The following is a 25,895-nucleotide window of genomic DNA, read 5'->3' on the forward strand; positions in this document are numbered from 1 at the left end:
TTTGTTCGTACCTTCACTCGTGTTTTCCAATCACAATTAAGTAAAAGTCATCGATTCCGAAAGACTGGGAAAAACCCTTTCGTATCTGTCAACAAAACGCTTGAAAGATACGAGAAAATCAATTATAATTTAAAGAACAAAAAGAACTAGAAACAAGTATTTTTGGTACGAAATACAAAAATACTCCAAATTCTTATTGCAATGACGTCCTTAGATGATCTTTTTGAACAAATAATTCACACAGAACGTAAAGCACAGGAGAGAAGAAGTTTCCTGAACGAAAGTAAATATACATTTTGTTTGGGTCTGTGTATATGACAATAATATGTGAGCCAAAATTTGTTCCTTTGAAAAAAGTTCCAGTGGAACTAATTTCACAGGAAATATGTTCTGGGAGAACTTTTTTCACAGACAATTTCTATATAATTTGTTCCATCTATATGAAATAAGTTCCACACTTTACCTGGTGAAATAAGTTCTGGGTTGGTGAAATTTGTTCCTTACCTAGTGAAATAAGTTCCATGTTTGTCAGAAGTTTGTTCCTTACCTGGTGAAATAAGTTCTGGATTTGTGAGATTTGTTCCTCACCTGGTGAAATAAGTTCCGTGTCTATGAAATATGTTCCACTGGTTAAACAAGTTAGGGTTGGGTTTTATCTTATATAGTATACTGAGCACTTGTCATCAGTGAGTTTAAAGTCGTGTATTATATTGATAAGGTCATAAATAAAAAGTCTAAACATCCAATTTGGATCATGCGGAGTAAAGCAAAAGTTTAATAACATACTCAATTAATAATACTAAAAATGACACTTATGAACCAGGAAAGAGTAGAGTAAGAAATAATAATAAAAGTCATTCCGAAAAATAGTTAAAGATGAACATTTGAAATTGTACTTTTTTTAAAAGGACAAAGTGACTGATCAATTATATTAAAAGACATAAAGAAACCAAAGACACACTCTTTAAAAACTGTGCAATGACCATAGCTAAGTACATGTATGATTAGAACACCCATGACAGATCAACAAGAAAGGACAAGAAACATGGAGGTGGAATACCACATCATGAAATGATAAAATATAGATACACATGCTAAAAATGTATAAGTCGCTATCAAGACCAAATAATGTTGGTAACCTGAGTATACACATCAAACTGTGATACTGTGGATTCAAGAAAAGATTTAATTCACAGCATGATCAATTTCTAAATTTAAAAAAATATCTTGCAATATTTTCTTGAACCATTGTTAACAGTATGAACGGTTTATAAATATACTTAGTACACCAAAGTAATTTAACAATATTCTCTAACTTTCGTTTGTATCCAAATTAGAAATGATCAAAGGTAGCTCAAAACTGCAATTTTGACAGGTTTTGGTTTTCGATATGTTCTTTTTGCTTTAAATTTTTTATTTGGTTAAATTTTACATGTCAGAATCAATTTTAGATATTCAGATCAAGAACAGACCAGTATTGAGAAAAAAGGAACATTAAATACAAATCTTCCTATCATATTGTGATCTACATATTACTTAATATATATATATATTGCAGTAAAATGTAATGTTCAGAAATTCAAAGAAAAGACACAAGAGGCAGAGAGGGAAGGTGTCTGTTTACATGGACAATTAGCTACCAAGGTATACATTGTTGATTATCGCACGCGCTTTTGTCAATATTTTACTACAAAGGACGAAGAAAATATGCATATAGCTCTTGGCTATTGAACAAGACTGTATGTTGATCTCTAATATCATAAAATTGAGAATGGAAATGGGGAATGTGTCAAAGAGACAACAACCCGCCCAAATAAAAAACAACAGCAGAGGGTCACCAACAGGTCTTCAATGTAGCGAGAAATTCCCGCACCCGGAGGCGTCCTTCAGCTGGCCCCTAAACAAATATATACTAGTCCAGTGATAATGAACGCCATACTAATTTCCAAATTGTACACAAGAAACTAAAATTAAAATAGTACAAGACTAACAAAGGCCAGAGGCTCCTGACTTGGGACAGGCGCAAAAATGCGGCGGGGTTAAACATGTTTGTGAGATCTCAACCCTCCCCTATACCTCTAACCAATGTAGTAAAGTAAACGCATAACAATACGCACATTAAAATTCAGTTCAAGAGAAATCCGAGTCTGATGTCAGAAGATGTAACCAAAGAAAATAAACAAAATGACAATAATACATAAATAACAACAGACTACTAGCAGTTAACTGACATGCCAGCTCCAGACTTCAACTAAACTGACTGAAAGATTATGATTTCATCATATGAACATCAGGCACAATCCTTCCCGTTAGGGGTTTAGTATCATACCATCATAACATATATGAGAAGAACATAACCCGTGTCATGCCAACAACTGTTTTTAGAATAAATGTGTTTATTTCCGATGCAAAGACCTTATCAGTGACTCAATATTAACGCCAAAATATGCAATCTTTAATGACTTGACAACAGTATCGTAATTATATCCCTTCTTAATAAGTCTATTCAAAGGTTTTGTAAGTTTCTGAGGTGAATACTGACACCTTTGTGCTTTATAAAGAATATTACCATAAAAAATTGGATGTGAAATACCTGAACGTATTAAAAGTCTGCATGTTGAGCTATATTTACGAATAATGTCTTTATACCGATGATAAAATTTAGTAAATGTTTTGACTAGTTTGTGATATCGAAAACCCTGGTGTAATAATTTTTCAGTAATACATAAATTTCTCTCGTTAAAATCTAAAACATTGTTACATACACGAGCGAATCATCTTTACTTATGTTAGACTATATGTTGATCTCTGGATGTACTATTGTTAAAATGACTTCTAGATGAAAGGTATTTCATAGGATTAAGGCGAAGGTCTAAGAACTTTGGGTGGTTGTGAAATCAAATCTTCCACCTACTGTCAAATTCGGGTAACATATTTTAGCTATTTTCAACCGAAATATATTCTTATTTTAGAATTAGATTGTTCATGCTTTTTGAAAATGGGTCATAAATAAAATTCAACGATCTCTTTTATTGTTCAATAACTGACTTAAATTTTCGATGTGCAAATCTGTTCTGCAAGTTTGTAAGTTTTTAAATGCTAAGCAGCTTTTATGAAAGCCTTATTCAGAATTAAAAAAATAATCGGGTATCATTATTGTAGGTACAACAAATGAACGAGGATGAAATTACCTGTAAAATGTTACAGAACAAGCAAAAAACACTTAGTGAACAATTAGATATACTGAAACATGAATTCGAGGTACTGAGAAACGAAACGGTAGGTAGCTGAATTGTTTCGTTCTTCTTCTGGTTATCCAACAAACATTATGAAAAAGGACAGGGTATTCGAATAAGCAATATTTGAATAAAGAAAACAACCAATTACCATGGCAAGCCGTTTTGCTATAAATTCTTACTTCAAGATATCTCATAAACTTTATAAAAGAGCGACGAAAGATACCAGAGGGAGAATCAAACTCATAGATAGAAAACTGACAACGCGATGGTCAGAAACAAAAAGACAAAAAGACAAACTATAATACAGAAGACACAACATAGAAAACCAAAGACCAAGCAACACGAACAACGCCAAAAAACAAGGGGTGATCTTAGGTGCTCCGGAAGGGTAAGCAGATCCTGCTCCACATGTGACACCCGTCGTGTTACTTATGTTATTACAAATCCGGTAAATAGTCTAATTTGGTAGGTCACATTCGTGAAAAGGGAAAGGGTATTGTAGTAACGAGATAAGAACATATATATATCCGATATCATCTGTGAAACGATAATTCCATAACGGTCAACCAACTCGTGATGGCGTTCGTAAAATTTACGAAGGGATGATTTCAACTTCACCATTTGGAACTCTTGGTTTAATAGCTTTCCTTGTGAGTAGCAATCCTCTATCATGGAAATCATGATAGGAAATACAAGCCCGGGAATATCGTATCAATTGGGAGATATATACTCCGTATGCAGGCGCTGCTGGAATGTTGATACATAGAAATGGGAAGATCACAATTGGGAAGCTGAACTCATCTCTTTTGTCGTAAAGTTTTGTTTTCAACCAACCCTCATTGTCAATTTCTAGATATCCTTTATCTCCACTTCGATGGGATAGATTCGTTCAACATAGTCACCAAATTTTGTATTATTTAGTGAGAGAACATCATCTGTATAGCGAAACGTAAAGTTAAAGGATATTGCTAACTTCTTATCTTCTTCCTAAGAAGTTTTTGTATGAAGTCAGTCTCATAATAATAAAAAAAAAAACAAGCCGGCAAGAAGAGGGGCACAATTGGTTCCAATTGGTATTCCGACAGACTGTTGAAAAACACGTCCCACAAACGTAACAAATATGTCGTCAATCAAAAAATCAAGCATCTTTATAATGTCAGTTTCAGAGAATTTTTGATTTGAATTAGACTGATTCTTTACAAAGTAGGATGTATCCCTCCCCAAGACAAGCTACTTTTATCTACGTTCGCCATTCTTTTTAATGAAACAAGGCAATAACCACTCTTTCAATTTGTGTTTTAGTTTGGAATGGGTAATACTTGTTTAAAGTGTAGAAAAGTCAAATGTTTTAATACTATTGCACTGAAGATGAGAGAGTCTTATGTAGTTTATAATATATCAGATATCTTGTATACTTTATAAGATATCTCATATAGTTTATAATATATAAGATATCTTATCTTATATATCTTATAAAAATGAAATTATATAAAGATATCTTATATATTAAAGAAGATATCTTATATATTATATGAGATGTCTTATATATTATAAGAAATATCTTATATATTATAGGAGATATCTTGAAATTCGAATAAATATTAAAACGGCTTGCCATAAATTACAGTTTTGTACAACATACGTGGTTTTCTAATGATATGTTCATTTTTGTCTGCAAGACCTATTGTTTTTGCTAATATTTCAACCATAGTTTAGATCAAAAGAATATTAATTTATCATTCCAAAAATTGGCTCAAAAAGCATAATAGTTTTTATCGATCAAAAGCGTTTAAATTGGTTTAAAATAAGCATGAAACCATTGTATCCGTTATTGTAGTATACATTCTTCAGACTTCAAAGTGGAGTTGATGGTCCTAAAAGTCGAAATACCCGTAAAGGTTCTATCGCTGTACAACGCCGTTATCTGTGACTTCAGAGTAACAGACACTTGGTCATATTATATTATATATTTTTATTATTACAAATTGTCTACTTCATTTGCTTTAATATTTTATATCAATCAATTATGTAGTTTGTTTAACCTATTTTTAATTTACTTTATATTATGTTTGAAAATTATATTGTAATTATTCTGCTCATTTTGGGCGCCGTGATTGGCAAAAAAAATATTTGTTTGTTTGTTTGACGTAACAAAATAAAGATTGTGGCAATATTTATAATGAACCTGTTAACATCAAATTGAAAAATTAGTCCTCAATTTATTAGAATATAAAGTAAACTTTGTTAGAATAAAGTTTAAATGAATAACAATATTTCTAATACGCATATAAGCAAATACGCACAATGTATACTATTACAATGAAGTTGGCTGTGTTATCGTTTTTAGGAGTCTCTATCTCGTGATTGCATAATCGCTTCGAGTGCAAGGAGTCGTTGATTCGATCCACCATCAAGTCAAACGAAATTCTTTTAAATATGTGTTTGCTTCTTCTTCACCAAGCACACATGTCTAGCACCCTTCTTGTACAAACATTGCATATTCATATAAAATTAACAAATGTACATGTACTATTTGTTACTGGACAATATTAAACAGCAATCAATCACATGTAATAATTGAACACTTTCACGTATCGACATCTATTTTTAGGTTTACATTTAAATCATCACAAGTCCCATCGTTCTGATTTAAATATTCTCAAATTTTGAACGCAAAAATGTACTGTTTGACTATTTTTCAGGTTGAAGTTTTATCAAAGAAAAACAATGACACAGATATGTTTTGCTCTGAAGTGGAAGAGTTTGCAATCGACTATAGTTTAATTAGCAATGGCCAGTCTATCAGAGAAAGGGAAGCCAGACAAGAGATAGCAAACTTAAAGGAGAAACATAATTGTCTCAGACGAGGTCAGAAATCTAACACATACAACATGAAATATAAGAAAATGTGTGCTCTCAGATCCTTTTTTATTTATTTGTTAATTATAGCATCCGTTGAATGTGTGTGTTTGTTTTTTTTTCAAATTTTGTTTTCACATGTTTATATAGTTATGCTGAGTGTAGACTTGAATTTAATACTAGTACGACGGATGTCATTTGGAGCAGGATCAGCCAACCCTTTTTCTGGACCCTGTGACAACCCAGAGTTTTTTAGGGGTTTGTGTGGCGCATTTAGAAGTTTTTTTTATATATTGTTTTATTTTAATATTTTTCCAGTTGAGTTTGTATGATGCGCATATATATAAGCAAAATTATTAACCGGTATTTAAGGAGATTCAACCTGAAATATTTTAGGATATCCTTTGTACACAGTATTTTTCTGATCATTTATTTCTACAGATAGTCAAGTTTATGAAGATAAGAAAAAGGTGGTATCTGAACTTAACGAGGAACTTCAATGTTTCGAAGAAGAGAAGATCAAACTGGAAAGAATGCAACATGGTAAAGAATTATCCTAATTATTTTTTAAAATGCACGTATGTGATATTTATAGCTTACTATGTGGTATGGGTTTTGCTATTGTTGTTGGCAGCCGTATGATATGATGTGATCGTAAGTATTAACATATCTCTCAGTCATTTAACCGATCTGTAAAATGCAAAAAAACAGTGTACATTGCTTTAGATAACGTAAAATGGATTTGTGCATGTAATGTTCAATCCTGTGAATAGTTTCTATAATATGGAGATTGTTACAGGTAACCTGCCATCAAAAGTGCAACGCTTTTTCTTAGCGCCTTGGATTAACTTATAAATTAAAAAGGATGCAGTGGGATCTGATACATTATAAATTTTGTGCCAATAACTTATAGCTGAGTTATATGTTGACATTTTAGAGGGAACATAACCCTTTTCATATATAATGAAGTCAAATATAGTGACAATGTGTGAATGGATATTGGTATTACAGAGTCTGCTATACTAAAATGAGAAATACAAATCTGTCTAAAGTCTATCAATATCTTATTAAACTGTTTTTTTGTTGAATTTGCCAATGATGATTTTTATAGATCATCAACTGTTTTATTTAAACTGGTAAGATTGGTAGGTGATATATGAGTGTAGGCTCTGGGTCTGCATCCGGCATTAGTTCCAGGAACTTGGAAATTTGTAAACGGGAAAGTGCGTCACTTTAAATATTCAACTTGCTGGCTAAATGAATGGCAGAAAACAAAACATTATATTGTAAAGATAACAAAACCAGTCGAATCAAAAACATTACATTTTTTTCAGTGCTTGATTGCTTATTCAATACATGTATTAAAGCCTCTTGTCACAATTAAAACACATATATCTATTTGTCATCTATTGTCCAAATGCAATTGCCAAGACAATAGATACAACTCTTTCACAGTTATGACTTTAACATTGCTCATTCCATTCCCCATAAAACCCAGACGGTCTAAAAGCTGTGCCATATCCATAAAACCCCGATGCATCCGTGTATAACTGAACAACGTCATTTGAAACCATCCTTTCATCGACGAAGAAACATTTCCAATATGAATTGTTCTAAAAAACTTTTCCATATCGACAAATCATCTTTGCACCCCCTGGTCAGTTTAACTGTGTGATGAGGTTTTCTCAACGTCTTGGTTATTTCATATGATGTCCTTAAAAAAAAAACTGTCAGAAAGGACTACATAGCAGGCAAAGTTAAGGAGACCACAACGTGATTGTATTTCACGTAATGTCACCTGTTCCTTCTGAAAAAAATATTGAATTAACTTACTACATTTAGATAATTTATCAGATGGCAAACATGCTTCTTGTTCAGTCGTAACTAATTCCATTCCACAAAAAGTTAAGCAATAAGCTATGCCTACAGTTTTGTACGGAGCCATAGGTACACCTATTTTATCACACAAAAATGTTTGAGATAACTTTCACATAGTTCCCTCGATTATCAAAAAATAATATAAAATGTGAAACATGATACGGGTACCCTCATTCATAAAATTTTGTTCTATCCAATGTAGCCCAGTACTGAAACGTTCAAATATTTGGCATGCTGATGAAACTCCCATTGGAAGATATTTGTCGAGAAAATAGAGACCCTTTCGCATAAATCCGAACAAAGGATCTTCCTCAAGTCTCAATAGTAATTTTCGATAAGCCAAAGAATTATCCGTTCCTCTTTATATAGTTGATGTGTTTCCCTCGGATTTTAGTTTGTAACCCGGATTTGTTTTCTCTCAATCGATTTATGACTTTCGAACAGCGATATACTACTGTTGACTTTATTTTGCAATAAAACATGGAATTATGAATTATTTTATTCCATTAATATTTTTTATTATCTTTGTATACTGAACAAAATTCCTCCGCAATACTATTGTTAATTGAATCACCTTTAGGAAAATACAGGTGGTTAATAAGTTTTGTATATTTGATGAAACTGAACTTAGGTTACACTTTTAGATACATTTTATATTAACTGAAATTGTTTGTTCACATCTAAATATTAAAATATTATAGATTAACGTTTTTTTTTTTATGTATTTCAGATCTAAATTGCAAGTTACAAGACGAGATTCGAAGGACAGAAGATAAAGAAAATTTGCTGAGCTGCCCAATCACCACTCCTGAGTTTGTAAAGTGAGTCATTTGTGCAAGGGTCTGTTTTAAACAGTGGACTGAGCGGATTTGCATTAATGATCATTCATGTTTTATCATATCTCTTAATTTTGTCTCAATTTTAAGTCGTTCGTTTTCAATAAATTTAAGCCTCATTATAATTTCACTTTTTCTTTTTACAATTTGTTGCCACTGATAAAGCCACTGCGAATTGACAACCAAACAATTCATTATTGTGTTGCTTTCGTACCAAATCAATGCCACTGTCTTCTTTGCTTTATAGTTGGAGATCTAGGATCTAGTTTTAATAGACCACTTTCGAGTTCATCCGTCACCGGCAAAAACTCGTCAATTATGCACGCCTTTATGACGTCATTTACCAGATAGAGGGGGTCGCCTGTATCCCTGCACTATTTACGTTCATCAAGCTTCTTAGTGATCGTCATTGTGTTGGATAAACTAGAAATAATGGTTGCTCTGTAGGTACTTACTGACAAATCCCTAATGACAGCAGTGTTGATTGTCAATTTTGAGAATTAAATTTGCCGAATAATTCGTACAATATAGAATTATAGTTTTCCAACCACTCGCTCAACACTGGAATGGAAGTGACGACGCCCCTAAACGCACAAATGACGTTCACTAAAACCAGAGTTTTTGACGGAAATGCACCGAACTCGAAAGTTGTCTATTGTATCTCATTGTCTTTATCGAATTACTCAGAATTATATGTTATAGCATGCCAATGACATCTTCTTTCTCAGTTGAATTACCAAGATTTACACACTACGTGAGAACGAAAAAGAAATTGCCTTTCTTGAATTACTCGTAGTTTTTACATGCAAAAGATATGGGCTTGAAGGCCGTACGGTGACATATAGTTGTTAATGTCTGTCATTTTGGTCTTTTGTGGATAGTTGTCTCATTGGCAATCATATCACATCTTCTTTTTTATATTGCTTGGTTTACCCAGATTTATAAACTGTATACAAATTACCTGAAAATGATGCTGCCCTTTTCGAGCTACTCAGAATAATATTTTACATGCTGATATTTACTTACTTTTAAATTACACATATTTACACAATACATGCAAAAGGTAAAATAACAAACTCCAAGGAAAATTGAAAACGGAATGTTCATAACAAATGGAAAACAACTGTCATATTTAGGCATTTCCATATGTAGAAAATGGTGAATTCAACCTGATTATAGAGCTACCTAAATGTATATCTCTCACTTGTATGACAGTCGCATAAAATTCCATAACATTGACTAAAATGTGTGAACAAAATACATGACATTCAATTTGTCTTTCTTGAGTTACTCGAACTTTTAACATGCAAATTACTTAGAAATGACAAAATAACATGTTACCTGCAAATGGCATTCACATTGTCTTTCTTGAATGACTCGGTTTAGTAACATGCACATGGCACTGTCGTTATCGAATTACTCAGAATTACAAGTTACATGCAAATGATGTTGGATTCTTGAATTACACACAATTACATACTTCATTTGAATAACATTGTGTGTTTGAATTACTAGGAATTCAATGTCAAACAGATATGACATTATTTTTCTTGAATACACCCAGAATTAAGTGCTACATGCAAATGACATTGTCTTATTTTTTAGATTATACTCCGAATCAGTTTCATGAAAGTTCATCAGTCTCAAATTACCAAGAATGACATGCTTTAGATATTAATTACATTGTCTTTTCTGAATTCCTGTAATATGCACTTGGTGTTGTATTTTTGAATTAGGAAGCTACAATTTGATTTGGTTGGTTGGTTGGGGGATTTGTTTTAGAAAATTTAAAAATCAAATGATAGCTACCTTAGTCTTTATTACCATCTTCGGTAGCGAGATGTCTTTATTACATGTTAGATGTGATTTTTTTTCCATATTTGTATAAACTATCTTAATGTGCAGATTACAACACCAATTAGACACTCTTAAAAACGAGAATTTAGAAGAGAAGTGTAACGATTTACAGAAGGAGATGTGTAGACTTCAGCAGTTATGTTGGCAGAGACAATTAAAAGAGAGACAAAAACAACAAGACGTCAAACGACAGACTCGAAGACAGGAACAAAAGGTCAGAATTTCAAAACACAAGCCATAGTTCATTTGTAATTTTGTTTCTTATTGAATGTATGTTTTAATGGGTGTTTTAATTATTTGTAATGATGATGGTAGTTCAGTCGCAATAAGGCCTCAAGACAAAAAAAAATAAATGGTCATAAGGAAGACGTATGCATAAGGTTTTTTTTTATTATTAATTCATTATACATAATCTGTTACAGAACTCAGTTGCAGTATCAAATCGAGTACAGCTGTCCAATTTTTCATCTGATGGAAATAACAGTGAACAGGTCGGTTAAAGACACAACACTTGTTTTCCCTAGCACTTCATTTTAATCTAGCCTTCCATTTTTATAAATATAGAATATTTTTTACGTATAAGTCTTATGAGGGGATATAAATCAGATAATTTAATTTAGAAAAGGCTAGTACAGTAGTTTTTATTAATTTGTAATGTTACAAGAAACTAAAAAGGGTGGCCCCATTTTTTCCTTTTTAAACATCTCAAAGCATTTTATAACAAGTTTTTTATGATCTATTTTAGAATATTTTCATTTAGTTTTCTTTCTATGCACTAAATGCTTTTTTCCTGGTTCAGTGACGGATCAAGAACTTTTCATAAGAGGGGGAGGGGGTGTGACTGACCTAAAGGGGACCCGGTCTAGTCATGCTTCAAGGATTCCCTATATGATCAACCATTTTTTTCCCACGAAAAAGGGGGCGGCCTCCCCCAGGGCCCCCTGGATCAACCTATGTGCTTAATTCTAACAAGATGTGTAACATTTTCTTAAACCTAAAGATATTATATCATATTCATACACAACATTTTGGCAAATTCTAAAAACATTATATATTTTATTACCTCATACTACCTTATGTTACTTCCAACTGTTTTCATAGTCAATGTTGACCGTTATGACGATTCCAAACATTTTATTATAGATAGAAGATGGCACAAACATGGAGCTACAAGACCTGTTTACTGAGGATTTGACAGACCTGAACTATCAGAAATCGTTGTTCAAAACAAGTATGTTTAACTTATTCCTGTATAACCTGTCATAGTGTCACTAGTTAAAGAGCGTAAGGCTTATGCTCTAGCTCAGTTTGAAATCAAAGAAATAACAAACGCTAATGATAATGATTTGAATCCTCATCATTTAGAGTATTTTCTCCTCCACCTATAAATGACAATATTTGAAAATGAACTAAAACCATAAGACGAACCATATTTTATTGATTATAAATGGGTAAACGATTTTTCTATGATCTTAATTTTTTTTAATTTAGCCCTTATAACTTTTTAGATTTGAGCGTCACTGATGAGTCTTTTGTAGACGAAAGTGCGTCTGGCGTAAATACAAAATTTCAATTCTGGTCTCTATGATGAGTAAATTTAGTTATTGATAGATAAGGAAAGTTTCAGGTGTGTTTTTCGTCGATATTTAATGTTGCAATCTTTCTGATGTTCAATTAACAAGGATCGATGCTTGAACAAGATAAGGGACAAAGAAGGCGCTACTGGCACAAAAACTGCATATTTTGTATCACACATGTTTGGTGCTTTGTTGGTAGTAAGTTCATTCAGTAAACTGGTAAGGATTTGTTTCAACCAAATAATTTACATCGAAATTTAAATAAAAAGTATTGACACTGTAGCAAAATAAGATGCTCTCAACAACAGTTTTAAGCAATGAAATCCAGCATGAGGTATAACCGAATAAGAAGATAGAACAAGGGTATATAAGAGTCTTTTACACTTTTCACTATCATGATTAGTACAACTATGTTAGTTGCTGTAAAAAATAGAGTTAACATGCTTATCGTTTTTCTCATTTGTAGGATCTGATCATTAAATATCAAATGTGTCATGAACCAGGTGACGAAAAAAAGTGTCATGAACCCGCTGACGAAAAAAGAGAAAATTATATGTTCGTTTTATTTTACAATAAATTTCAATATCACAATTGTACAATGTAATTATTGAATAAATGTCTTATTTGGTTTTGCTTACTTTATGCACATTGAAATGAACTGCTACTTTATATTCTAGAAAACACATATAAACGAGACAAATCAGCTGTGTCCATAGGTGCTTGAGGACAGGATCCTGTTATGAGCCCCCCTCCCCCCATAGTCCCTCCCCCTTATTATCATAAATCTCAGATTGTTTAATATATATCACTTATTTGTACCATAAAGATATACTGATATACCATATTTTACTTTAAATATGCATGCTTACTATCATCGTGAATCTCGACTATAGAGATTATGATAATAAGGGGAGGGACTATGGGGGGGGGGATAATAACAGGATCCTGTCCTCAAGCACCTATGGATATAAGACCGTTCAACCCTTTACAAAACAGACCAACAATGAACCATTCAATATTAGACTAGAAAGTTTTTGTTTGTGCAACAGCATATAAGACTACCATAAAGATAAGCTGATCAAATCCAGAATTGAAGATGGTTAATGCCCTGTTAGCATTATCACGTGACTTTTGAAAAACTGGTGGCGACATTGATTCAAATTTCGGAATCTCTAAGTATGGATTGTCGCACTCAATATCAAATCTGAACGTGTAAAAATTAAAAAGATATTTAGTTAATCCAACCGAATCGCCATAAAACTCATCTTTTGCTTCCTTTGGATATAAAATAAACGTTGATACGCCGTATATGAGAGTAAGTTTGTTCATATCTTCATGACCTTTAACCTGAATGTGACCGTATGCAGGATTGTAATAGTTGCCGATATAATCTGTCTTTTGACGGCTCATAGCAAGACTCTTCGTAACATTTAGCTTTGTGTTTGGTGTATAGTCATACCATGGTTGTGGAAATGAACAAAGTGTGGCAGTGCTGTTGATGTAAGGAGTTTGGTTGGTGTAGATATCAAATATATAGTTGTGGAGTACTTGTCTGATGAAGTAATTTGGATCATTCCCAGTGAGGACAATAAATATTCCAAGATCAGCATCCGGGTACCAGGACATCAGCGCTCTATATCCATAAGTTGATCCACCATGAATAAACATCCTGTTTCCTGTGAAAGGAGGAATAAATCCAAATCAAATACTTTATCGAGAGAAATTTTGGATATAGAAAAGATATATGTTTGTTAGATAGACAAGTCAACTATCCACCAGAGACCCAGAGACCAAACTGCACTGAATGATTTAAACAACTACACAGGTCACCGTGCGACTTTCATTATTAATTTAAACACATTAAAAAAGAGAAAACAAACGGCCCAATTTATGCTTAAAGAACAAACAGTAATATGACAAAATGCTATCATCGACAACAACTAAATTACAGGCTCCTCACTTGTGACAAGCAAATTACAGGCTCCTCACTTGTGACAAGCAAATTACAGGCTCCTGACTTGTGACAAGCAAATTACAGGATCCTGACTTGTGACAAGCAAATTACAGGCTCCTGACTTGTGACAAGCAAATTACAGGCTCCTGACTTGTGACAAGCAAATTACATGCTCCTTGCTTGTGACAAGCAAATTACAGGCTCCTGACTTGTGACAAGCAATTTACAGGGTCCTGACTTGTGACAAGCAAATTACAGGCTCCTGACTAGTGACAAGCGAATTACAGGCTCATGATTTGTTACAAGCAAATTACAGGCTCCTGATTTGTGACAAACAAACTACAGGCTCCTGACTTGTGACAAGCAAATTACAGGCTTCTGACTTGTGTCAGGCAAATCACAGGCTCCTGACAAGCAAATTAAAGGCTCCTGACTTGAATCAAGCACATTACAGGCTCCTGACTTGGGACAAGCAAATTACAGGCTCCTGACTTGTTACAAGCAAATTACAGGCTCCTGACTTGAATCAAGCACATTACAGGCTCCTGATTTGTGACAAACAAATTACAGGCTCCTTACTTGTGACAAGCAAATTACAGGCTCCTGACTTGAATCAAGCATATTACAGGCTCCTGACTTGAGACAAGCAAATTACAGGCTCCTGAATTATGACAAGCAAATTACAGGCTCCTGACTTGAATCAAGCACATTACAGGCTCCTGATTTGTGACAAACAAATTACAGGCTCCTGACTTGTGACAAGCAAATTACAGGCTCCTGACTTGAATCAAGCACATTACAGGCTCCTGACTTGAGACAAGCAAATTAACAATGACGCAAATATGTTTTTGAGTGAACGACGTTGACACTTAGCATGGATAGCAATAAGACTGCACAACATAAGAAAATACAAAAATAAAAACAGTTTGAATTTAAAGGGCTTGAATCGTCAGAACGGCACGAATAACAAAACACACAAGAAAAACAAACTAATGTAAGTATCGATAAAGAAATTGTCAAAGGTCTAACTAGTTTTAACAAAGGATCTTTTCTAGTAAGTTTATTCAAAGAATCAATATGTTAAATCAAATTCAACTTTAAGGGCTCTATAAACAGTTTTACCATATAAAAAAGGGATATATCTTGTTTGTAAAAAGGTTTCTACACGCACAGATTATTTTGCAAACCCAATCTATGAACTTATGAAAAAAATCAGTTAAGGATTTAAATTGTTTTTGATAACGAAATCCCTGACTGCGCTTAGTACTTTGCCAGTTACATATATGTTACGTTCGGTGAAATATAAAACATCACTACAGACGCAGTCAGCAAACGATTAGGAAATAATACGCACTCCTAAGAATGGACACACAAGGAACATAACCGTCCACAATAGGGAACGAAAACTCGTCTCTTCCGTCGTAAAATGTTGAATATTTTTTTGTCACGAGTGGAACTAAAAAAACCAAATTTAAAAAGGACAATTATTATTGTTAACATCGGATTTGTTTTAAGTAAGTGAGTTTCTGTGTGAATATTTGCAATATTATTAGAAAATTCTTGACATATCAAAATAGACACATATATTAAAAGTGTTATTATATTTTTCATTTTTTTGGGATACGATTGCTTTCAAGCAATCTGTAGACTTATACCGGTGGCTCAGAGCATTGCCCTCACGTCAATCGTTTTATTCTAAACATTAAGGAACATCTCAGATTCTTATGATTGTATTGCTTTAAAAGGTAAAAACAAACAAAGGGATTGAACTTAAACAACTTTCCTATAATGTTCTTTTCATAATCTTCATGTTTGATAATTCCCTTGATTTATATGCGTGTTTTAAACAACACGGAAAATCAGAATTAAGCAGTATTTATATTTAGTATTTTTATAAATTTAGAAACACGTCAGAGGGAATTCCCAGTTTTGATAAAATGCGAGAGTTCTCTGAATTCCGATAGAATGTCATTTAAGAACTGAAGTGGAGTTTTTCTTAAATGTTACCGTTATGAAACTGATATTTGAGATTGTACTTCCATAAAGAAACAGAGAACCATCTAGGTCGTTTAATAAACATTTGATTTACGTTCTTGCTCCAGGGTTTGTTTTGGAAATTATGCGCATGCGTATAGTTTTCTTGACTTCAAGGTTTTTTTTAGATTGAATGGTTGCTCTGGATTCTCCACTCAGTTAATTAATTTATAACTCATGGGATTTTTTTCTATGTATTTCTGCTATTGAAGGTTATTGTTGTTGCATAATTTTAAATCATATGCATCATTTAAATTAAAAAAAAATCCTTATCGTAGAACACCCCTTCAGGCGAAATGGAGTCTTCCATATTATCGTTTTGAGTTGTCTCCCTTCCGGCCGGAAGGGAGACAACTCGAAACGATAACATGGAATACTCCTTCCGTGAATTCTGAATAACAACACGAGTATTAGCTCATTCTGTCAATAAACGTCGTATTATATTAAAAACGATCGCATTTTAAACCGATAAATGTGTACGGAAAGGAGTCATGATCACTGACCCAAAGGAAATTAAATATTTTTAAAAAGAGTTAGGAATGGGGTTCCTCCTAGAATTAACGTAGGAAAATAGGTGATTAGATACGAAGTGAAATACCTTCCCTCAGTCTGAGTCTCAGTGACTGCTGTGGAAAGTAAACTTGGAATTGATAGTACAAAAATAGAACATAGGCCTGATTACATTGTTCATACACTTTTATCCGTGATTGGCTATTTTGGAGGTATGTTTTGTCACATGATTTTGTAGAACTGAGCATGCCCAGTTGTACAATTGTCTGTTGAACTGGGCATGCATTGTTTTACAATTTTCATATGATCTGTACATTATGCACAATTCCCCAGGAAACTGTACAAACGAGCAGTTCATATATGCATGTAAAACAATGAAGCCTAGATCATCAAACAATTGTAAAACTGTGCATGCTGATGCACGTAAAGGAATACAACCAGGCCCATCATACAATTGTTAAACTGTGCATTCGTTTATAATTTTGGAATGCACAGTTTTACCAAAGTTTGTTTAACTGGGCGTGCATTGTTTTACAATTTTCATACGATCTGTACATCATGCACAATTTCCCATGAAATTGTACAAATGAGCAGTTCATACAACAATGAAGCCTTAATCATCAAACAGTTGTAAAACTGTGCATTCGTTTATATATATGGAATGCGCAGTTACACTAAAGTTTGTTGAACTGGGCGTGCATTGTTTTACAATTTTCATACGATCTATTCATCATGCATAATTCCCCATGAAAGTGTACAAATGAGCAATTCATGCAACAATGAAGCCTAAATCATCAAACAGTTGTAAAACTGTGCATTCGTTTATATATATGGAATTCGCATCAAACAATTGTAAAACTGTGCATGCTGATGCACGTAAAGGAATACAACCAGGCCCATCATACAATTGTTAAACTGTGCATTCGTTTATAATTTTGGAATGCACAGTTTTACCAAAGTTTGTTTAACTGGGCGTGCATTGTTTTACAATTTTCATACGATCTGTACATCATGCACAATTTCCCATGAAATTGTACAAATGAGCAGTTCATACAACAATGAAGCCTTAATCATCAAACAGTTGTAAAACTGTGCATTCGTTTATATATATGGAATGCGCAGTTACACTAAAGTTTGTTGAACTGGGCGTGCATTGTTTTACAATTTTCATACGATCTATTTATCATGCATAATTCCCCATGAAAGTGTACAAATGAGCAATTCATGCAACAATGAAGCCTAAATCATCAAACAGTTGTAAAACTGTGCATTCGTTTATATATATGGAATTCGCAGTTACACCAAAGTTTGTTGAACTGGGCCGTGCATTGTTTTACAATTTTCATACGATCTATTTATCATGCACAATTCCCCATGAAATTGTACAAATGTGCAATTCATATGTACATGTATATATGCATGTAAAACAATGAAGCCTAGATTGTAAAACTGTGCATTCGTTATATAAATATGGAATGCGCAGTTTTACCAAAGTTTGATAAACTGTGCACTTGAATTAAAGCCATGCATAATCATTCAAGAAGTTGTAAAACTGTGCACATGAACTAAAGCCATGCATAATCATGCAAGAAGTTGTAAAACTGTGCGCTTGGATTAAAGCCATACATAATCATGCAAGAAGTTGTAAAATTATGAAATTGAATATCAATGATTTTACTAAAATTAATCATGTAATACAATGTATGCAGCATTTTGCTAATAGTGCTCAGAACTTATAAAACTTGATGACTTGTGCATGCCCAATTAGTCCGATATTTGTCTTTTTGGGCATGCCCTGTTCTACAATTATCTGTAACCATTCATACCTGTATTTTGTAACTATTTTAAATGTGAAGTTGAATTAGTTTTGAAAATAATATTATCCAGCTACATGTATACATGTGTCAACGAAACAACGGCAATCGTATCCCTCAGAGCAATCTGCTCTTTGATTAAATGAAACTTTGACGGACCTTCACTGCGTTTTGCCACAGAATGAGGTTCATTACAAGTCTCCTATTTTAAAAAGACATACTAGATGTTGTTACTAGTAATTATAATTACTTGTTTTAAGTTAAATATTTAACTTAGCAAATCAATGTATTATATCCTTTCTTTTTTACTAAAAAATCTTATTTAGATATACATAGACATTTTCGAGCACCATCAGGCTAATTTCCAAACTTACCCCCATAAAAGCCCGACCTCCAGCCAAGTGCATACCCTGAGATAGCAGTGGTGACAGGCACTTTAGGTTTAGTATAATATTTATACGTATACATATCATTAGGTACGGTATTGACTGCTGTGGTAATTTCTTTGAAGGCCTTTTCAGATATTAGTCTTCTGCCATCGGATAATTTCCCGCCATTTAGATGGAAAGTCATCCACTTCGTCATATCCACTGCCGTGGACAATATACAACCAGAACCACAAAGCTCACCATAGTACCTGTAAAAGCATCACACAATATCAATTAATTGACTTTTAATATAATTTAAATAAGTCAATTGAATGTATTTACCAGATAACATTAGGTTAGTATTAAAGGAGTCTTTTCTGTCTTCCAATCATCCAAGGGTTAACTTAAATCTATTGGTGCGGTTTAAATAATACCGCTTTATTACCTAAGAACCTTGAATGTGTTTGCATAACTGATTCACTGATTTAATTTTTTTTAAATGTCCATGGTTCGTTGGCTCATTTTTGTCACCTGTCTCAAGATGCATCTTAACATTTTATCAATTATGTAAGTACTGAAAGATAATGACAAAAAAAATCATCGTTTAAAAGTTTTTCAAAAGTCTTACTTACTTTGAAAACTCGAAAGGGATCGGGTGAAAATCGCCGTAAAAATCCCTATACCCTTGTGCTAAATTTATCTTCTCTGGATTAGCAGTCGTTACAAAAGTGGAAGATTTCATTCCAAGTGACTCAAATATAAATTTCGAGACCAGATTCTCCCAAGTATCTCCACCAATCATCTCTGTTATGTGTGTGACCAGACCATACAGCAAACTACTGTAGATGTAACTTCCTCTGAACTCTTTTTCTGCTTTCAAGTATTTGAGTCGACTGAAGATAGAAAATTACTTGGTCTAATCACTATGTTTTTGTTTTTAGCACGATAACGATATTAACCTTTTCGGTTTTAAGTGTGCTACGTAACAACTATACAGACTACTAATTTAGTAAATGTTTTAATCAATATGTAGAAACGAAATCCCTGACTTAATAATTTATCAGAAGAACATAGATTTCGCTCATTGAAATCCAAAACGTCACTACAGACACGGGCGTATCGAACGAGTTGTGATATAACTAAATAGCTTGGTCTAATTACAATATATATGATGTTTTTTTTTAGGTTTGAGCATGATGACGATAACCTTTTCGCTTTTAAGTCTATTAGGTAACAAATAATCAGACTTTGAGTTACAACTAAAACTCTCTCTGTATATGTACTAATTCAGTAAAAGTTTTAATCAATAATTGATTAAAACTTTTACTGAATTAGTACATACACAGAGAGAGTTTTGGTTGTGAATATGTAGGAACGAAATACCTGACTTAATAATTAACCAGTAATACATAGATTTCGCTTATTGACTGAATCCAAAACGTCACTACAGACACGGGCGTATCGGACGAGTTGTGATATATAATATACACCGTAAAACGGTGCCAAAAGAACATTACCGTCCAAAAAAAATTCAGAATAGGAAAAGGAATGTCGTCCCCTTTGTCATAAATTTTTGTGACGTTTCATTGTTGTTTTGATATCAAGAGTCCATATTTCATACAAAGTCAGAACGATGTAATGTAACAAAATTATGCGCATTGACCAACATCACGTAAAAAAACAAACTCTTATCATGCTTACTATTGGAATGATCCGCTTTGACATGTCCTTAATATTATAGGATAAAAACAACAAAGAACATGCAAAATCTCCTAGCTATAAGATAAGAGATACGATAATTTTATATGTTTCAATACAAAACGATGCGCTTTACAAAATCAACATTTCGAAATTTTTTATTTTATTATTTTATTTTACATCTCCAAAATTTTGAAATTCAAACTACCAAACATTGAAGAGTGTATATTATACATACGTGATGTAATGCCACTTTACGTACAACCAATAAAAACTTACTGTATAAGGTTTGATCTTGTTAGGTTGGTATTTAGTCGTATCCTGTTATTCTGAGGGATTCCTGTTCTGTGAGACAGTAGATCACGAACTGTAGTGTATTCAGACCTCAAACTATCGTTAAAGATATGATCGTTCCTGAGAATTGTCTTAATCTTGGTATCCAGGGAATACCTAATAAAAATACAACTTACAATTAGGCAAATGAAATATTAACAGATCTGTTAATATGAAGCGAACTAGTAATACTCAATGTTCTACCGTATCATTTGTTAAAAATTTGACACTTTCATTTGTTAAAAAAGTTTTTTCAGATTTTACGGTTTGTCAGGTTATCAGCGACATATTTATTTACAAAAGTACCAAAAGCCTTAAAGGGATTGGACACAAGCTATAACAACTTTAGTGTTGTCTCTCCCTATATAAATATAAACACAAAGTACAATAGATAATGACCATAGCATGTAAAACATTAACAAAAAAAAAGTAGTTATTTAGAATGTTACGTAATTGATTGTTTTAAAGATTTGTGTTATTCCTATGTATGAATGTACTGACTCATAAAATTCTTTGTTTTGCTGAAAAGAAAGGTCACCGTCACCAGCTTATAGAAGTTCAATGGATTTAGCATATCTTTCTAATTTTGAAAACAATATTTCTCTTGCTTCGTTGTGAAAAGCGCACTATAAAAATAGTGAATACTATCCTAAACAGGATGGCCACAGCTGTAAGCAAGACTGAATTTAAAGAACTGACGTGACAATATTGGTTTACAGAAATCGCCTTTGCGGGTACATGCATCTGTTTATATCTACAGCCCAAAAGAAGGCCGGTGTCCTTCAGAAATGTTTTCCTGAATTATTGGGGTTATATGTTATATTGTCATGGATTTTTAAAATAACATCGAGTTCGTTATATACCCCTAGTTTTTGATGGGGTTCGTGTTGCTTACTCTTTAATTTTCTATGTTATGTCATGTGTTCTATTGTTTGTCTGTTTGTCTTTTTTCATTTTTAGCCATGGCGTTGTTAGTTTATTTTCGATTTATGAGTGTGACTATCCCTCTAGTATCTTTCGTTCCACTTTTATACAAAATTCAATAAGACTTCCTGTTATTCATACATTTTATTTTATTGCCTGCGTGTTATAAAACTCACTTCAATAAAAGCACAAGATCCTGTGTTTGGCCTATCGCTGATATATGATATATATGCGATATCTAACAGAGGTTGGTATAAGTGCTTATTTTCAGTATTAATTCCATAATGGAATGGCACTCAAATATCAGTCGCTGTGATTTCACCAAAGAAGCGACATTGGATATTTATGTAGCTGCAGGTGTGGTTGAAATCTAGTTTAGGCCTACCATTTCAATGATTAGTCTCGTCCCAAGTCAAGTACCTGATCAGTGTTTGTCTTAAATACCATATAGTGTTTTCTGTTTTTTTTCTCCTCAAATAAATATGCACATTAAAGCTAATATTTTCTAAAGAAAAAAGAATACTTACTCTGTTTTCTCTTCGATAAGTTTCACCAACAGAGTACTGGCGAATGCTTTAGATAAGGATGCGATCTGGAATACAGTGTCGCCAGTCACAGATGTATTATCATTGGAATACCCTTCAACAAACAAAACTTTGTCAGATTTGACCACAGACACCGACAGACCGACCACTAGGTGTGACTTGCACAACATCAATTCTTTCAATGTTGCATTGAGCGCTGTGGAACAGGATGTACATCCATTTACAACTCCAGTTACTAAACAAAATACAAATAATCCTAACATTCTCTTCTTAAACTCTCCCTGACAAAGTATCAGTGCTAGATAATATATATATATATACACTTACGCCTATAAATAACATATGATGTAGATTAACAAAGTTGTTACGTGCCAGGTAAACAGTTTTCCTTGATTAGGTGAATTATAATAGAGACAAAAAAATGCATAATTGACGAATAATCATTTCTACTGCTGTGTACAGTCAACTGATACAGTTCTTTTTGTCCGACGTTGCATTTTGTCTTCACAATTTTGCTTTCTGTTCGTGATTGATTATTGTCCGAAAATTTTGCATCTTGTATGCAACTTTTGCCTGTTGCTTTTTATCCACAGCTTTTGCTTTTTGATGGTCGTCCGAAATCCCGACGCATTATTGTTCCGACACCTCATAAGTTTAACATTAGCATTTGTCTTATACGCACATAGTCCGACATCAGTATATCAAATTAAATCCATATAATCAGGTTTTAGCTCATCTGGCCCAAAAGGCCCAAATGAGCTTTTCTCATCACTAGGCGTCCATAGTCCGTCCATTAACTTTTACACAAAAATTTTCTAGGAAACTAATGAGCCAATTTTAACCAAACTTGGCCATAATTATAATTGGGGAATCTCTAGTTTGAAAAGTGTCAGATGACTCGGCCAACCAACCAAGATGGCCACCATGGGTAAAAATAGAACATAGGGATAAAATGTAGATATTGGTTTATATCTCTAAAACCTAAGCATTTAGAGCAAATCTGACCGTAGTAAGATTGTTCATCAGGTGAAGATCTATCTGCCCTGAAATTTTCAAATCAGACCATCCATTGTTGGGTTGCTGCCCCTGAATTGGTAACTAAGAAATTTTTGCAGTTTTTGGAAAAAATATATTATTTTGAAAACAATTATATATAGATTCTTACGTTAATACCAGTGGATTATCAGATTTCTACAATCGAGATACTAGTAGTTAAATTATCAATTTTAAAATTTATAATTTAACTATCGAGATTGGATAAATCCGATAACCACAGTGTGGGAACGGAACTGTACGGTTTTCTAATAATTTGGTCATTCGGGAGACTGTCAAGCGGGGCTCCGACATTTGCAAAATAACAAGTTGCTTGATGGGAACTTTGATGAACTTTGATGTTCCTATATAACGTTTCTGCTTCCAGTTTTGATAGCTAAAACATTCTTTATGTAAATATGAATCAATAAAATAATAAGAAAGCTATATGCATCCAAACGTTTTCCTTAGAATGGTGGAGCTCCGTGTAAAACGATCAAATTGTCACACAACAGCGATCAAAAATGTCAAATAAACATCGAAAAATCAATGTTTGCTACCTGAATTTTCACATGTACCTTTTCTGATATATAGTCTTACCTGTCTGAAAGTTTTAAAGCCATTGTCCCAGTAGAAATCCAAATATATTCATTTTCTCCATGTCGGATATTTTTATTGACTGTACAATCGCTTGCAAGGTTACTGTAATATCACTCGGAGCCTTCCTGTACAATCGCTTGGAGCTTTCCTGTAGAATTGCTTGGCCAAATTTATTAAATATATTGCATATGCATTGCATTGGTTGTTTCTTGCTGTCCTATTATATTCCTTTATGGTATTTGTAGTGAAAATAAGCACAAAACCAGTCATTTTGACAATTAAGATTCTATCAAGGAACCCTTTTAAGGTGACTATATTAGGGACAAAAACAAAATGTGTACAATAGATATCAAAAACAAGGTGTGGTATGATTGCCAAAGAGACAACTCTCCACAAGAGACCAAAATGACACAGAAATTACCAACAATAGGTCACCATACGGTCGTCAACAATGAACAAAGCCCATGCCGCATAGTCAGCTATAAAATGCCCCGAAATAATAATGTAAAACGAGAAAACTAACGGCTTATTTATGTACAAAAAATGAACGAAAAACAAATATGTAACACATAAACAAACAACCACTGAATAAGTATACAAGACAAAAAGAAAAGGACAGTACAAAATATGTTAAGAATCTCATCTAAAATATAAATGAAAATAATCCTCGTACAAAATAAATATTTATATATACCGAAGAGGTGACTATAGATGCTCTGGAAGAGTAATTGGCATATTTTGAATTTTACTTATTATTTAACAGCAATTTAATAAAAATATATATATTTGAACAATACAACAAAGATTTTTTCATCACAGGATTGGGATATTGTAACTTGGTAAAGGAATTCGAATGTGGAATGGTGGTAGTTAACCACTGATCCAAGAAAAGACACGTGTAGCGGGCAGGGGCTTGAAATGCTTCGACCCAAGAGTTTTTACTCAAATTATATGAGTAGTTTGTAAATAACAAAGTCAGTATGACAAGATATGAGCTGGTCAGTATAATATAGGCATTTGCTAAAAGTCACGTAAATAAGTTTCTATCTTTTATTCATTTCAAGAATCATATATTTTCAGTTATATTCAAGATAAACAACAATTTTAAACTAGTGATATACTTAAACTATAGACTAAGATGATATGACAAGAATCTATTCAGTATGATACATGTAGTAAGTTATCTCTACACTCAAGAGATATTTACTAACTTATCTCTAAACTCAAGAGATATTTATTAACTTATCTCTACACTCAAGAGATAATATGTTGGTGTGTCAGAAAAATACATAAAAAGGCTGAGTTCTGCTATCTTACTAAGAAAATAAATTACCTAAGAGAAAATCCGAACTTCAAGTGAATTTAATCAGAATACCTCTTTCTGACATTTTTGTAAGTGATACCTCATCAGTTACATAAAAAAATGTTTATTATTAGTTATATTCAGAACGTTTCCTGAATAAGAACTAACAATTAACTACAGTTTATAACCTTAAATAAACTGTTTTGTTTATCATAATTTCCAGACCTTTAGGAAATTATCCCTTAACTGCCTAATTTCTTATTTAATCCTATTTATTACAAAATGACAAACGTTAACAGTAAACATGAACTTCAATGAACAATTTCAATAATCCTAACTTTAAAAGATAAACTAGAAATAAAGCTTTAAAGAGTCCGCTAAAATGAAATATTCCTTTTAAACTTTGAAAACGCTAACTTTACTATTTTCCTTTACAATTTAACCTTTAAATAAATGAAATTTGTAAGAAAAATTAACCGTTTTTACTGAAATAATTTACGAGCAAATAAAATACTAACTGTAAGAACCAAAAGT

At 33.0% G+C, this 25,895-nt stretch overlaps 2 protein-coding genes across 4 annotated transcripts; one reads left to right on the forward strand and one right to left on the reverse strand.

Moving 5' to 3' along the window:
* The first annotated feature begins 152 nt into the window (after positions 1 to 152).
* LOC143071543 (coiled-coil domain-containing protein 172-like) lies at positions 153 to 12,874 on the forward strand. Of its 3 annotated transcripts, none has more exons than XM_076245910.1 (10): positions 153 to 283; positions 1,559 to 1,644; positions 3,163 to 3,279; positions 5,942 to 6,107; positions 6,540 to 6,641; positions 8,707 to 8,797; positions 10,718 to 10,883; positions 11,092 to 11,160; positions 11,813 to 11,900; positions 12,713 to 12,874. In XM_076245910.1, the coding sequence occupies exons 1-10, from the start codon at positions 202 to 204 to the stop codon at positions 12,724 to 12,726; spliced, it is 981 nt and encodes a 326-aa protein (XP_076102025.1). In that variant the 5' UTR covers positions 153 to 201; the 3' UTR covers positions 12,727 to 12,874. The 3 variants fall into 3 exon arrangements, with proteins under 3 accessions (XP_076102025.1, XP_076102026.1, XP_076102027.1); XM_076245911.1 differs by having other exon boundaries at positions 3,163 to 3,261; XM_076245912.1 differs by lacking the exon at positions 11,092 to 11,160.
* On the reverse strand, positions 12,791 to 22,748 carry LOC143071541 (uncharacterized). The gene is made up of 5 exons (XM_076245908.1): positions 22,409 to 22,748; positions 20,904 to 21,074; positions 19,559 to 19,819; positions 18,933 to 19,195; positions 12,791 to 13,922 (listed from the first exon to the last, which is right to left on the reverse strand). Exons 1-5 carry the CDS (start codon positions 22,687 to 22,689, stop codon positions 13,270 to 13,272), a joined length of 1,629 nt encoding a protein of 542 aa, XP_076102023.1. The 5' UTR covers positions 22,690 to 22,748; the 3' UTR covers positions 12,791 to 13,269.
* Between the last annotated feature and the right edge of the window lie 3,147 nt (positions 22,749 to 25,895).

Source organism: Mytilus galloprovincialis, chromosome 4 (genome assembly GCF_965363235.1).
Source record: "Mytilus galloprovincialis chromosome 4, xbMytGall1.hap1.1, whole genome shotgun sequence".
NCBI classification, from domain to species: Eukaryota; Metazoa; Mollusca; class Bivalvia; order Mytilida; family Mytilidae; genus Mytilus; species Mytilus galloprovincialis.

Excerpts from the sequence above, each read along its gene's own strand:
- LOC143071543 (XM_076245910.1), top strand. The coding sequence starts at position 202 with ATGACGTCCTTAGATGATCTTTTTGAACAAATAATTCACACAGAACGT. Across the intron at positions 284-1,558 it reads AAGAAGTTTCCTGAACGAAA|TAAAATGTAATGTTCAGAAA; the intron begins GTAAATATACAT and ends TATATATTGCAG. Across the intron at positions 1,645-3,162 it reads ATGGACAATTAGCTACCAAG|GTACAACAAATGAACGAGGA; the intron begins GTATACATTGTT and ends TCATTATTGTAG.
- LOC143071541 (XM_076245908.1), bottom strand. The coding sequence starts at position 22,689 with ATGTTAGGATTATTTGTATTTTGTTTAGTAACTGGAGTTGTAAATGGA. Across the intron at positions 21,075-22,408 it reads CTTATCGAAGAGAAAACAGA|GTATTCCCTGGATACCAAGA; the intron begins GTAAGTATTCTT and ends TATTTTTATTAG. Across the intron at positions 19,820-20,903 it reads ACAAGATCAAACCTTATACA|TCGACTCAAATACTTGAAAG; the intron begins GTAAGTTTTTAT and ends TTCTATCTTCAG.